Here is a 15,353-nt window from a genome sequence, read left to right on the forward strand (position 1 = left end):
AAATGCGTTTTTTATTTACGCTTATGCATTAAAATATAACTCTAGGAAGCAATAATGATATCCATATGCAAAATAATATCCTAGAATACAATAATTGGTTTTGTTTCTAAATACTAATAAATAAAAAGTTGAATTAAACATTAAAATGACAGATTTTTTTTCTAAAAGTTTGGGCCAAAAACATGGGTGCACATTAGACAAGGGAGTGCATTACACATGGCAAAATACTGTAGTCAATTTACTATAGTATCTCCAGTATACTTTATGGTAAAACTCAGTAACAAGAATTTTCCCTTAAGTAGTTTGATTTCAATAAGATTGATTTTATTATATATATCCTGGCACAAAGAGTATAAATCAATAATGATTTTGTACAAATTTATTTCTTTAGTATACTGGAGGATTAATGGTACAAGTTTTTAAGCCTAAAATGGAGAAATCACCTTTACATTAAGTCAATAAAACTTACACCAGAATCTTTAAGTGACTGTAGCTTGTCATTAATACCTATGTTTACATATGAAATTGATTTCCCCTCAGTGATAATGTATCTGCATTCTTCCAAATGTTCCTGTTTAACCTTGCAACCCTGCATGTATTTCTGAGATGGTTCAGTAATGAAGCAAGCTTGGGCCACACACCAAAGTGGTACACAGGGTTACTGGTAACTCAGGAACACAACCAACCAACCTGGCTAACAAGTCGACGACTAATATACTAAAAACTAAATATTATGACCATACTTACTCTGATAACCATAGCATGTATTAACTAAAAAGGGGTATATGAAGGTAAGGATTTCATTTCATTTTGAATTTATAAAGTCTTGGAGAGCCTCAGAATTTTTTAAGAGAAGATACTTCAGAAACACTCTTGTCTAAAAATAAAAAGGCCTAATAACTTGTTAGATATCAAAGATTAACAAGGCAAGTCGGTGCTTTGGGGGACTAGACTTGTACACAACTTGTAAGGTATGATTGTTATATGCCTCATTGCATAATAAAATATGTCATTACTCCCTCACATTGGCCAACAAGGCACAAGGCAATCCCCATGAAAATTATGTAATTCAGAGCCCCTAAAGTTCATAAAAAGAATCATAAATCTTCACTCTATAATTACCTCTGTTCTCCCCCCTCATGTAAGTCCCACTCAGAAACAACTCTTTCTCAGGATGAGCATACGGGCCTCCCACTGGTCTGCTTGCAGGCATACACATTCCCTTAGGATGCTGCTTGGTAGTCTCTAAAAACACCCAACACTCTTCCCATGCTCTTTTCATTGAGTGTCAATGGATTTACTGTCACCTTTAAATAAATAGGATGATTATAGACTGAAGATCCCTACCCACAATTTATTTTGTATGGGTTTCAAGTGTACAGCTCAGTGGTTGGGCAATCATATACCTTATATACATTGTGTTCCTCTTGATATTTCCAGTATGCCAACTGGTACCATATATAGTTATTGAAATATTATTGATTATATTCCCTATGCTTTACTTACATCCCCATGACTACTTTGTAACTACAAATTTGTACCTCTTACTCTCTCCACCTCTTTCATCCAGTCCCCCAATACCCTTCCATTCTGGCAACCACCAATTAACTTTCTGTGTCTATGAGTCTGTTTTAATTTTGTTTGTTCCATGTTTTTTCTTTAAATTTCACGAATAAGTGAAATCGTATGGTATGAGGGTGGACCCAAACAAACCCCAGAGTTTATTTATAAAACATTATGTATTTATCCTTGTTTAAACTTCAGCCACCTTCAAAGTACTCTCCATTTGATACAATAATCCTACTGAGACTTTTTTCCCTCTGCTTCGAACAGGTTTTGAACTCATCAATTTTGATGCCTTTTAATGCCTCTGCTGTTATTTGTTTCACCTCTCCCACAACAACAAAACGGTTCCTTTTGAGGACTTTTTTCCCATCAAAGGAGATAAAACACAGTTGCTCAGAGCAAGACTGAGTGAATAGGGAGAATGAGGCAAGGGGGTTATCATGCTATTTTTGGTCAAGAACTGCTGAACACACAGCACAGCAAGGGCAGGTGCACTCATAAATCACCCATCATGAAATGGGCAAATGTGTTAAAAGAGTCTTCAAAAAAAATCTCACTGAAGGCAAATATAGCCTCTCACAACCCCAGCTGGTACACTGATACAGATGGGTCCCTGTACAAAGGGCCTACCCTCCAGAAGATAGTTCCCATTTTTTGGGGGGGGGGCCTCCTTATATTTGTCATTACCTAATTGTGCTGAGCATAATATACCCTCAGGGTCCACCCATGCTGTCACATATGGTAAGATTTCATTCTTTTTTATGGCTGAGCAATGTTCCATTGTACATAGGTGCCAGCCTTTTTATCTACTTATCTACTGATGAGCACTTGGGGTACTTCTATATCTTGGCAATTGTAAATAACTCTACAATGAACAAAGAGGTACATATATATATATTCAAATCAGTGTTTTGGATTTCTTCAGATATACAGAAGTGAAATCTCTGGGTCATAAAAAGGCTGAAGTTTTTATATTATGTTGAGATTGCTTTTAGTCAATCACACACAAATATGGAATAGGGCAAGAATCTTTTACAAAAATATAAACCATGTCAAAAGTCCCCAATACACAAAAATTTTAACTTACCAAAAATTTTTTGCTTGGAACTGATGGCTTTCTATGCATGCAATAATGGTTTGCTGTCCATCTATTTTTTTACCATATACCTTGACAGTAAAGAAAACAAACATAAGAGTGAATGTAAGGCCACAGGAAGTCCAACTTCAAACATCCACAAAATACTGAAAATTATAAGCACTTTAGCAGGAACATATAATACTCAAATATGTACACTTAATCACAGATTCTTGCTTGATCATAAAAGAACTCACAATAAAATACAATTTACTGAGTAAAACTGACTGTACTCTAAAGTAGTCACAAACATTCTAGAATACCATATTTCTCATTCCAAACACCAGTATTATGAGAAATGAATATATAGACACCAATCTGACTGTTTCCACACAAATAAAAACTGGACCTAGTTTGTGACTATCTTTGTTTATTTCACAATCTTAGGAATTGCAATTTCTCTGGCCATTTAAAAAAGCATCTGGATAAAGTCAATTTACTTATGACTAAGAAAGGTTGTTAAGAAAATGCCTATGATGCTATGATGATGTTATTTTATCTCTTGCCTACTGCTTTAAAAGTAATGATTAAATTGTGCCTTTCAATCCCCCAGCAACAGATAAGGACACTCCAACTCAACATAATCACCATATTTTTTGACTTATTCTTTCAAAATAATCCCAATCAACAAGTTATAATTCAAAGAACTTACAAGGTATTTTAGGCTATGTCGCTCTATTTCTCAATTAATTATTGAAAAGTAGATACTTAAAGAGTACCATATGAATTTTTGTTTTAACCAGGAAGTTTCTGAGTAAAATAGAGTTCTGTTGGTAATATTAACAATTACGATGGGATAGTAGGTATAAATGGTCACCTTAGGTTGGAGAGGTAGGCAAAGGCCAGGTCCATAGGACCTTTAAGGCCATGTTCAGAAGCCTAGTTTCTATACTTAAGCACAATGGTGTATCGGTGAAGATTTTAAGCAGGGGATTTTCAGGATATGATTGGCATTTCAAAGGATTACTCCAGCTATGGAGATCATAGAAGCAAAGACAAACTGGGGCGGGGGGGGGACTAAAAAGCCTATCTGAGTGCTAACATTCTTATGAAAGAAAAAAGAAAGCCCTCATAGTTTCTAATATATTCCATCCTGAAAAAATAGCTTAAACTTATGAAAGAACATGAAAGAAATTCAAAATTTTATTATAAAACACATGAGGACATGATTTAAAATAGTTTTATTTGTTCTAAGGTTTTGTACTTAATAAAAAGTTTGATCTAAATTTAGTCATAAACATGAGATTAAAGAATTGCATAATAATCATGCTCCTCAATATGAGAATTCCTACTTGAATTTAATTCAAGGTATAAAAATTTTCCATTTGGAACTACCATAATATATTTACTATTTAGAATTTCTTGAAAAAATAGTAAACATTCTTAAAAATATTTACTGAGAGACAAAAAAGAATGGCGGGTTCTAAAATGTCATTTCTGCAAGTTACTGTTAATTTCAGATCATAAAAACACTGTAGTATTTACATAAGGTAGAAGAAAAAGGTACACACTGATGACTTACAGTGCAGACCCCATTTGGATAATGTTCTTTTACGTAAGCTCGTAGGGCAGTTTCTACCGAAGTTCTCCATGATTCAATTGCATTCTCTGCTTCATATGGTCTTGCATCTGTTGCTTCCTTTCTTAAGTGATCAAATTTGAAACAGATTCTGTTTTTTGGATCCAAAAACTTTCCATTTCCCACGTCACCATGTTCTGTTATCAATACCTTCAATTGTTTTTGGAAAAATGTATTTAAAATAGCATTTAAATACTGATACATATATTAATATACATCCACTTAAACTTTCTACTTAAAATTAAAAATAAGCATACTTCAAACAACTGGTTCAACATAAGGCATAACTACAATCTTCAAATGAGCAGACTATATACACACAATGAGGCTACTCTCATTTAGCTTGATCAGTGGATCTGATGTAACAAGTAACTTCCAGCCCCTAGTGAAAAAAATATCTCATACACTTTTGGAGTCAGTTTTTCTGAAAACCCACAAACAGCTTACTATTTCTGTTATTAGCATGCTGCTCCACAAACCTAAGGAACTGATAACCACCGTAAATGGGGGCATTTACAGGAATGGTTTTAATCCAGCAAAACTCCATTTTGGTGTGTCCTACACTGCTGCTGGGGCCACAACTTTACCACTGTGAAATGCCTCCCTCCCATTTTTATAAGCTAATCATTGACAGTTATTTTCAGTGACTTTCCAATTTTCAGAAATATAATGTATTCATTTATACTACATGCATAAATACAACATTTTGTGCCTTAAATTTTTTATTTTTAAAATTATCCTCTTCCTTCCTTTTAACTCTCTTCACTATGACAGAACTTCCCCACTCTCTGATGTAGATCATAAAAACAAAGAATATATCCTTTTAAATTTCTTTCAGTCAATAATCCTACAAATATTCCTTAATATTTTTCTGTTTACTTTTTAATGTTAATTTAAGGAGTGCTTTATTTAAAATATTTAATTCTACAGTTAAAATAATTATTACTGGCAAAATATACAGGTTTTATAGTTCCTGGGTTTCCAGTCTTATTTAAGATGATCTCCCACCCCTATCTTGTACATGCCTTTATTTATTTATTTATTTATTTAATTTTACTTAAAAAAATATTTTAATTTTTTTAGAGAGGGAGAGAGGAAGAGAGGGACAAAGAGAGGGAGAGAAACATTGATGTGTGAGAAAAACACTGATTGGTTGGTTGCCCCTCTCACACCCCAATGGGGTCCTGTCTCGCCACTTAGGCATGTGCCTGGATGGGGAATTGAACCCGGCAAACTTTTAGCTCATAGGCCAATGCTCAACACACTGAGCCAAACCAACCAGGGTTGTTTGCTAAAATTTTGGTTGATTTTGTAAATTTTTAATCCACCTGAAATTTATTTCTCTATGTTGTATGAGACACAGGATAAACTTAACTTTTTCTTGATAGAAATCAGTTGTACCACTCTTTTATGAGCTGTGGCCAGGTAGCTCAGGTGGTTAGAGCATCATCCTGATACGCTAAAGTTGAGGTTTCAATCTTCTAGTCTGGGCACATAAAAGAATTAATCAATGAATGCATAAATCAGTGTAACAGATTTATGTTTTTCTCTCTCTCTAAAAAGCAATTAAAAATTTAAAAAACAGGCTTCTGGCCAAGACGGAGGCATAGGTGGAAACAACTGTGCCCCCTCCCACAACTAAATTTAAAGACAGCAAAGTTTGAGAAACAAGGTGCAGACAAAACAGTGAAAACTGAACTGTACAGAAGACCGACAAAAACGACCCACTCAGCCAAACCAGTAAGAGGGGCAGAGTAAGCAGCAGAGCTGGGTTCGGCTGGAAAGATATTCAGTCCCACCGAACCAGGAGCGGAGGCAGTTGGTGGATCCCAGGTGTGGGGTGGGGACGGGCAGACCCAGTGAGGGCACAGGGCAGCTGGCTGACTGTGGTCACACATTCAGACACAGATAAACCAAGCAAAGGAGCGAACAGTGAGACAGACCCTGCAGACTAGGGCCTTAGTGATGGGAATTAGAGTCTGAAAGCACCAACTGGAAAGACTTTCTCTGGGTCAAGGGGCCGGGAGAGGCTCCCAGGCTCAGAGAGAGTTGTTGGAGAGATCCACAGGGTCCTGGAGAGTACATGGGCCCACACACCTGGGAACCAGCACCAGAGGGGCCCAATTTGCTTGTGGGAAGTCCCAGAGGGGACAGAAATCTGAGAGAGAGCAGAGCACCATTTTTTTCCCTTTCTGACCCTGTCCCCACATACAGGGTCACAACCCAGCAACAGGGTTGCCCCGCCCTGGTGAACACCTAAGGCTCTGCCCCTCAAACATAACAGGTGTGAACAGACAAAACATTATGACTCAAGAACAGCTCAAAGGCCTAGAGCCTATAATTCTAAGTGACCAAGAAATAGCCAACCTTTCAGATGCACAGTTCAAAATACTGGTGATCAGGATGCTCACAGAATTGGTTGATTTTAGCCACAAATGAGAGGAACACATGAAGGCTAAAATGAGTGAAATGAAGGGAAATGCACAGGAAACCAATAGTAATGGAAAAGAAACTGGGACTCAAATCAATGGAGTGGACCAGAAGGAAGAAAGAAATGACCAAACAGAAAAGAAGGAAGAAACAAAAATTGAAAAAAATGAGGAGAGGCTTAGGAACCCCCAGGACATCTTTAAACGTTCCAACATCAAATTTTAGGGGTATCAGATAGGAAAGAGGAACAGCTCGTGAGTGGAAAACTTATTTGAATAAATAATAAAGGAGAACTTCCCACTCTGGCAAAGAAAACAGACTTCCAGGATATTCAGGAAGCTCAGAGAGTCCCAAAGAAGTTGGACCCAAGAAGGAACTCACCAAAGCACATCATAATTACATTAGCCAAGATTAAAATGAAGGAGAGAATTCTAAAAGCAGTAAGAGATAAGGGGACAGTCACCTACAAAGGAGTTCCCATCAGACTGTCAGCACATTTCTCAAAAGAGACTTTACAGGCAAGAAGGGGCTGGAAAGAAGTATTCCAAGTAAAGAAATCCAAAGACCTACAGCCAAGAGTGCTTTATCCAGCAAAGCTTTCATTTAGAATGGAAGGACAGATAAAGTGCTTCTTAGATAAGGTCAAATTCAAGGAGTTCATCATCACCAAGCCCTTATTATATGAAGTGTTAAAGGGACTTATCTAAGAAAAAGATAAAAAATAGGAACAGTGAAAGGACAGCAAAGTCACAGTTATTAACAACCACACCTAAAACAAAAGCAAACTAAGAGGACAGCTAGGTCGGGAGCAGAACCATAGAAATGGAGATCACATGGAAGGTTAGCAACAGGGGAGTGGGAGGAGGATAAGGGGGGAGAAGGTATAGAGAATAAGTAGCATAGACAGTAGGTAGAAAATAGACAGGGGGGAGGGCAGGAATACTATGGGAAATACAGGAACTAAATAACTCGTGACAGATGGACATGAATGAAAGGGGGGAATGGTGGGGGAGGGGTGTGCAGGGTGGAGGGGAGTGAAGGGGGGAATGGGACAACTATAATGGCATAATCAATAAAATATATTTTTAAAAAATTAAAAAAAACACCTTTTATTATATGTCTGTTTAAATTATAAACTTGCCATACATAAAAATTTTCATGTATTCTGGGACTAAATATGCTGCTGATTTGTCTAGTCTATAAAATACCACCCTTTATTTAAGCATACAAGGTCTGTCCAGAAGGTATCCAGCCATTTAATATGAAAAATAGGGACATTTATTGAAGAAGATACGAGATACAAGAAACACTGTACATGGGACAATTATACCTCAGTCCCCTTCATCAAAGTAGGTACCTTGGGACTTACACAGTTCTCCCAATCACCATTTACTGCCTCATTGTATTTTCCAAAATCTCATTGATGGTTGGAAATCTAATTTTTTTACAGTTGATTTTAGTTTCGGGAAAAGTGAGAAGTTTCAGGGTGCCAAATCTGAGCTAGAGGGGGGCTGATTCACCTGGGTGATTTAATGTTTTGCCAAAAAACTCTGCAGGAGACATGATGCTTGGAATAGGAGCGTTGTTGTGATGAGACTGCCAATCACCATTTGCCCATAGCCTTCTGAATCATCTGAATAGTTTCCACGGAGGAATGTTCAAGCTTGATGCAAAATGTGATGCATATTTGCTGTTGTACTTACTCATTTTGAATGTGATGGCCCCAAAATATACATGCTCATTCAACAGCACCTACTGCCCCCACTGACTACTACAATGAAGTCATCATTGTTCACGCACACAGATTCCAGTCTACTCTCCTTGGCTGCCAGGTTACATTGATATCATGCAAACCATTCTCATTATATTAACAATGGCTGGACTTTTTCCAGACAGACCTCATACACTGATTATAAAGGCAATGGCTAGTAAGGCAATTCTCTTTCACTATTCTTATTGTTATGTTTTTTCTTTAAAACATGTATTTTATTGATTATACCATTACAGTTGTTCTATTCCCCCCTTCATTCCCCTCCACCCTGCACACCCCCTCCCCCAACATTCTCCCCCCCTTAGTTTATAACCACGTGTCTCAAGTTCTTTAGATTCTATATTTCCCCTACTATTCTTGCCCTCCCCCCTATTTATTTTTCTACCTACTGTCTATCCTATTTTCTGTACCTTCTCCCCCCTTCTCCTCCTCCCACTCCCCTGTTGCTAACCCTCCATGTGTTCTTCATTTCTATGGTTCCACTCCTGATCTAGCTGTCCTCTTGGTTTGCTTTTGTTTTAGGTGTGGTTGTTAATAACTGTGAGTTTGCTGTCCTTTCACTGTTAATATTTTTCATCATCTTTTTTTATAAGTCCCTGTAGCATTTCATATAATAAGGGCTTGGTGATGATAAACTCCTTGAACTTGACCTTATCTGAGAAGCACTTTCTCTGTCCTTCCATTCTAAATGAAAACTTTGCTGGATAAAGCAATCTTGGCTGTAGGTCTTTGGATTTCATGACTTGGAATACTTCTTTCCAGTAAAGTCTCTTTTGAGAAATCCGCTGATAGTCTGATGGGTACTCCTTTGTAGGTGACTGTCCTCTTATCTCTTGCTGCTTCTAGGATTCTCTCCTTCATTTTCATCTTGGTTAATGTAATTATGATGTGCCTTAGTGTGTTCTTCTTGGGTCCAACTTCTTTGGGACTCTCTGAGCTTCCTGGACTTCCTGGAAGTCTATTTCCTTTGCCAGAGTGGGAAGTTCTCCTTTATTATTTGTTCAAATAAGTTTTCCAGTAGTGGCTGTTCCTCTTTCCCATCTGATACCCCTATAATTTGGATGCTGGAACGTTTAAAGATGTCCTGGAGGTTCCTAAGCCTCTCCTCATTTTTTTGAATTCTCATTTCTTCATTCTTTTCTGGTTGGATGTTTTGTTCTTCCTTCTGGTCCATTCTATTGATTTGAGTCCCAGTTTCCTTTCCATCACTATTGGTTTCCTGTGCATTTCCCTTCATTTCAAGTAGTTTAGCCTTCATATGTTCCTCTAATTTGTGAGGAACACAAATTTGTGAGGAATTTATAATCAACCAGTTCTGTGAGCATCCTGATGACCAGTGTTTTAAAATGTGCATCTGAGAGGCTGGCTATTTCCTGGTTGCTTAGAATTATCGGCTCTGGGGCTTTGAGTTCTTCTTGAGCCATCTTTTGGGCTTTGTGCCTGTTACGTATCAGGATTAGAGCCCTAGGTGTTCTGAGCAGGGCAACTCAGTTGCTGGGTTGTGATGCTGTACGTGGGGGTGGGTTCAAAGAGGAGCAATGGCAGTCCCGTCTGCCGCCTCCCACCGCTGCCACTGCAGCTGCCACCGTCACCGGGGCCTGTGCGTTTCGTCCCATTGCAGTCGAATGTGCCACCGCAGGGAGCCCTCTGTCACTGGGTTCGCCCGCTGGGGCCTGCGCAGTGTGCACGCGAATGTGCGACCGGGGTCAGTGTGTCCCACACCCCGACTGGGTCCGTGCCTGGGTCTGGGTTGGGGGATCTTTCCTGCCCGACCCTGCTCCAGTGCTGGCTCTGCCCCTCTTACTGGTTCCGGTTGAAAGGTTCATTGTTGTCAGACTTCCGTATAATTCCGTTTTCTGTTCTTTGGCTGTGTCTTTGTTCTCCAAACCTTTGTTGTATTCAAACTTGGTTGTGGGAGAAGGCACAGTGCTTCCACCTATGCCTCCATCTTGGCGGAAGTCGGGTCTTGTTTTTTTTTTTTTAAGCATTTATTTTTTCAGGTAAACCTTATAAAAATTCTGACCAATGAGGGGTGGTAGGGGAGACTATCAGGACTATAATCAAAATGCATTAATTTATATTTTAATTTTCAAATAATTTAACTTTCTATCTTCAAATGAAATGTGGTGTGCCTTTCACTGTTCAGACTCTATTTTTTTGTGTTTCAAGAAGAGAACCATTTTTTCCATAAACCTATTTTTTTCTTGTCAAGATTATTCCTAGGCTACCATGTAATTTTACCACTATTTAAAATGGAACTAGGCCCCTCCAAGCATTTCTAGTTTCAAATACTTGTTATAATAGAAGAAACCTAATGAGTTTTGAATACTTACCTTAAAATTCAGCCACCTCAGGGAATTATTTTAAACCTGGTAGTTTCTGGATGTGCGGCTAATTTACTAAAGTCTCCCAGTATTTTCAAATATATAAATCATATCACCTATTAGTTTTTCTCTTCTAAAGTTTTAAAAGTTCTCATTCTCTTGTCGTATTTGCTACATCTCCATTTATTAGTAATTTTCTATTTTAACTAATATTATTTGTGTTTGCAGTTTATGATATTTATTCTTGTTTTTTGTTAAATAATCTATTATATTTAAGAGTTATTTTTATGTCCATATTTTACTTTAAGAGTTTTTGTAATGAACTAGCTGCTGGATTTTTCAAATTCCTTTTCACTGTCTATTGATATGTCATAAGGTTTTTCTCCTTGATTTGTTGGTCAATAAATAGTCACTGGTTGATTTATCAATGTGTGAACACAGTTCAGAAAGCAAAACTATTGGCTTTGAGATTATAAATATGATTGTTAAAAGAACTCTTATAAGCACAAATTGTTCCTTATATATGTGCAATGACTCTAAGACAGTAGTTTGTTTTGGGAAGGATTTTAGTACCTGTTTAATACAAGTATGAACTGGTTCTAGTATACAAAACATTTAAACTAAACTGTTATGTGGGATAGTGCACTCTGCAAACATCAGTTCTGGGAGAAAAAATAGGCCCCCCAAAGCAGGGTTATAAGTATATCTGGGAGTTGTAAACCCATGCAGACTCTAGAAATATGTGCCTTCCAAGAGCTGGAAAATTCTGAATTAACAACACATTATCAGCAAGTACGAAAAAGGGTTAAAGTGTACAAACTTTCACAAAGTTTATGATGTAGTAAAGAGATTTAAGATGCAGACCCCAAATCGCAAACTAATGGCCAGTCGGCTAAATTGGGACCACTGAGGAAAAAAAAGACCAATATATTGCCTCACATGGAACCACTCTTCCATTCCAGTAAATAAGTTCTATTTAGTCATGGCATATTACTCTTTTCATATATAAGGAGGGACCCAAAAAAATAATTTATAAAAAATTGTAGTTTTATTCTTACATGTTTAAACTTCAGTCACCTTCAAAGTACTCTCTAGCTGATGCAATATACCTATCAAGACTTTTTTCCCAATGCTCAAAATAGTTTTTGAACTCAATTTCTTTTTTTTTAAAGATTTATTTTTATTTATTTTTTTTAAATATTTTATTTATTTATTTATCTTTAGAGGGGAAGGAGAGAGGGAGAGAAACATCAATGTATGGTTGCCTTTTGTGCATCCCCTGCTGGGAGTTGGCCTGCAGGGAACCTGCCTGCAACCCAGGCATGTGCCCTGACTGGGAATCGAACCTCGATCCTCTGGTTCGCAGGCCCGTGCTCAATCCACTGAGCTACACCAGCCAGGTGAACTCAATTTCTATGCTTCTTAGCGCTTCTGCTGTTTTTTGTTTCACATCTTCCACATCAGCAAAATGTTTCCCTTTGACCTTTTTCATCCAGGGAAACAACAAAAAAAAAGGTTGCTCTGGCAAGATCAGGTGAATAGAGAAGGTGGGGCATGGGGTCATGCCATTTTGGGCCCAAAACTGAACACTCAACATGGTGTGGGCAGGTGCACTTGTAAATCACCCATCATGAAATGGGCAAAGTTATTGAAAGAGTCTTCAAAAAAAGTTCACTGAAGCCGAATGCAGCCTCTCACAATAATACCAGATAGTATACAATACCAGCTAATATAGATGGGTTCCCTAGAACACTCACCTAGTGGGAGACGCCTATATCACAATGGGCCTTCCAGAAGATAATTTGGGGTTTTTTTTACAGGGGGTTCCCCCTCATTTTCCTGAATTCTATTCGTTAATTTCTATTTAAAAGTTTTAAAACCTATAGTCATATATAAGATTACTGCAGAGTTTCCCTTTTCTTTGTTTTATTAGATTTAAATATTAAAATTATGCTAGGTTTATAAAATGAGTTTGGGAGCTACCCAACATTTTTAAAAGATGCATACTTAGACTCAACAAATTTTTTAGTGATTTACCTTAAGAAAACAATAGTCAATATGCCTGGAGGTACAAAGATGTTCAATACAGCTCTGTTTATAACATTAAAAAACAAAGTAAAAAATAAAAATAAAACCCCAAAATCTTGTTAGAGAGAAAAAAATAAATTTAGGAGATTAATAAAATGAAATACTGCATAGCTTTTTCTTTGTGTGTGTATATACAGACGCACAGTTCTATATTTAAGCTATGTTTTCTCTTCAGTTATGTCTAGCTTCTCTTTTTCCTCTGAAACTATAAGACTACATATTACATAATAAGTAATGCCAAATATAAGCTTTAATATAATTAGTCATGAAGAAGTAATCATTATATTCTCTCATGTTCCACCTACTACTTCCTTTGGACTCTGTGGTTTATGAACCAACATACTCACTTTTACTGTATAAGTCAGCAATGTTGTTTTATATAAGCTGTTCTTCACATAAGCACAATATTAACTGATACAATCATGGTTCAATTATTAGTAACTCTAAACCAAAAAAATAAAAAGAATGCCAGTTACCTTTTGTGGCCTTTCTTAGCTTATCAATTCTAACTTGCACTTCAGAAAAAAAAAAGATATAATGATTACTAAATGCTAAGTTATTCACATGAAGAACTGTAGAATTCCAGAGCAACCAAATTATGTATAAATCTTACTACTATATATACTAGATTTTGGATTAATATAGGATTGATTTTTTTCTATAAAAAACAAGTAGGTTTAAAGCAATTATTTTCTAAAATCTTAGAACATTTTTTATACCACTTCAAATTCTTGAAGGATAACATTAGCCATTAAAAATGGAAAAAAAAAACCAAAAACCAAAACAAAAACCCAGCCAGATCCTGTGTTTGTATGAAACATACCTGATCTTCATAACCTTCAATTTTTACTGGAGTAAACTGGTCCAGGTTATACTGTGCAAATGCACTAAAAAAGAAAAGAGCAATTACTTAAAATTACTTATTTAATATCCTTAAAAATCACAAACAACTCATATGTCAACTAAAGTCACATAGCAAGTTAAATAAAAGTGTAGGTCTCCATTACTGATCTTATACTTTTAAAATGGATGTAGATATCCAGCTTTCAATGTTTAGCAAAAGAAAATTAAGTTAGCTAATATAATTAGTCTTTTCATTCAAAACTCTGAAAATATAGGTTAGACTTCTTTAAGATTCATATCAAATTATTCAGGCATATATTTAGCATACCAGGTAGTATACTAAATAGTTAGTACCTACCAGGAAACCAGGAAGGTACTGTGAGAGCAAAGAGTAATCAGATTGAACCTATAATCAAAGAGCTCATGCAGGTGAATACAAGATAACAGATAAACATAATACAGATGAAGTACTACAGAAAGTACATAAGAGACTGACCAAAAAGCACCATAGAGAATATATATTTTTAAAAAGTACATTCTGCTGAAGGGCAAAGATTGGAATTAGGGGTGATTTCCTAATGGATGTGATACTGAGAAATGGCCTTAAAATACTGAGTAGCCTCTCTGGTCTTTCAGAAACTGGACGGACGGGGGGGAAAAAAGAATATTTCAATTAGAAGGACCAGGATGAAAAAAACACATGAGAAGATAGGTTAGGTCCAACATCAGAGAAAGCACCAAGTTCAATGCCTGGCACATCACAGGCTGTATATACTGAATTGACCTGAAGAGCTTGAATGATGGAATAATTTCTTCATTTGGGAGGCAAAAAGTAGTCACAACAGTTTTCTGAGAAAGGACAATGTAGAACTACATCTAAAGATTAATCTGGCAGCAGTATGTATGACAAATTGGGCAATGAAGCAACTACTGCCAGAACTGCTGAGTTTGAACTAGAAAATGGTGATGAGATAAATTCAAAAATAAAGCCTTTCTCTATTCTCACTTGAGTAATAATGTAATATAAAATTATATAACACATAAGAGTAGGAAAAACTCTTAGGACAAGTAACTATCTAAAAATATATAAAGATCATACTGTGTTTTATTAAATCTATAACCTGAGACTTTTCTTCCACTTAACAGAAAAGGTATTGAGAATTTTAAAATTTAGGAATACACAAAATCTAATGTACTTGGAAATTTTTCAGATTACTCTGGATGGCAGCACATCCACTGCATTTTCAGGTATTAGCTACTCTAGAAAGGAATGTTTTGTTTGATGAAAGCAATACTGATGAGTTAACAGGAAATTAGTAAAAATAGCAAAGTAGAATTAAATTATGAGCCATCAAATTCCTGACACTGCATGTTGAAAAAAAGGGGGGGTGGGTTACAGAAATGCATGAATGGAGATGGAGAAATTCACTTCTGATTTTCTTAACTCATTAAAACTCTAATTTTCCTGGCAACAGCCTCAACACAGCCAGGTACTAACTAACCCTTAAATGAATTTATTTCAAAAGTATGTATAAGATTAAAAAAAAAGGACAGTCATGCACTGTGTAAGGATGTTTTAGTCAAGGATGAGTTATATGAGATGATAGTCCCATGTTA

At 36.5% G+C, this 15,353-nt stretch overlaps 1 protein-coding gene across 2 annotated transcripts in view; it reads right to left on the reverse strand.

The window, feature by feature from the left end:
* The window catches only part of CAPZA2 (capping actin protein of muscle Z-line subunit alpha 2), a 76,287-nt gene that overhangs the window by 17,468 nt on the left and 43,466 nt on the right, over window positions 1–15,353 (reverse strand). The window contains exons 4-6 of one of the 2 annotated variants that reach the window (XM_037064217.1): window positions 13,717–13,780; window positions 4,224–4,430; window positions 2,654–2,733 (exon numbers count right to left, since the gene is read on the reverse strand). In XM_037064217.1, the coding sequence (XP_036920112.1) occupies window positions 2,654–2,733; window positions 4,224–4,430; window positions 13,717–13,780 (351 nt within the window). The remainder of the gene's footprint in view (window positions 1–2,653; window positions 2,734–4,223; window positions 4,431–13,716; window positions 13,781–15,353) is intronic. The other variant, XM_037064218.1, reaches the window with a different exon arrangement.

Source organism: Sturnira hondurensis, unplaced genomic scaffold (assembly GCF_014824575.4).
Source record: "Sturnira hondurensis isolate 20B ecotype Veracruz unplaced genomic scaffold, ASM1482457v3 Scaffold0014953, whole genome shotgun sequence".
Lineage (NCBI taxonomy): Eukaryota > Metazoa > Chordata > Mammalia > Chiroptera > Phyllostomidae > Sturnira > Sturnira hondurensis.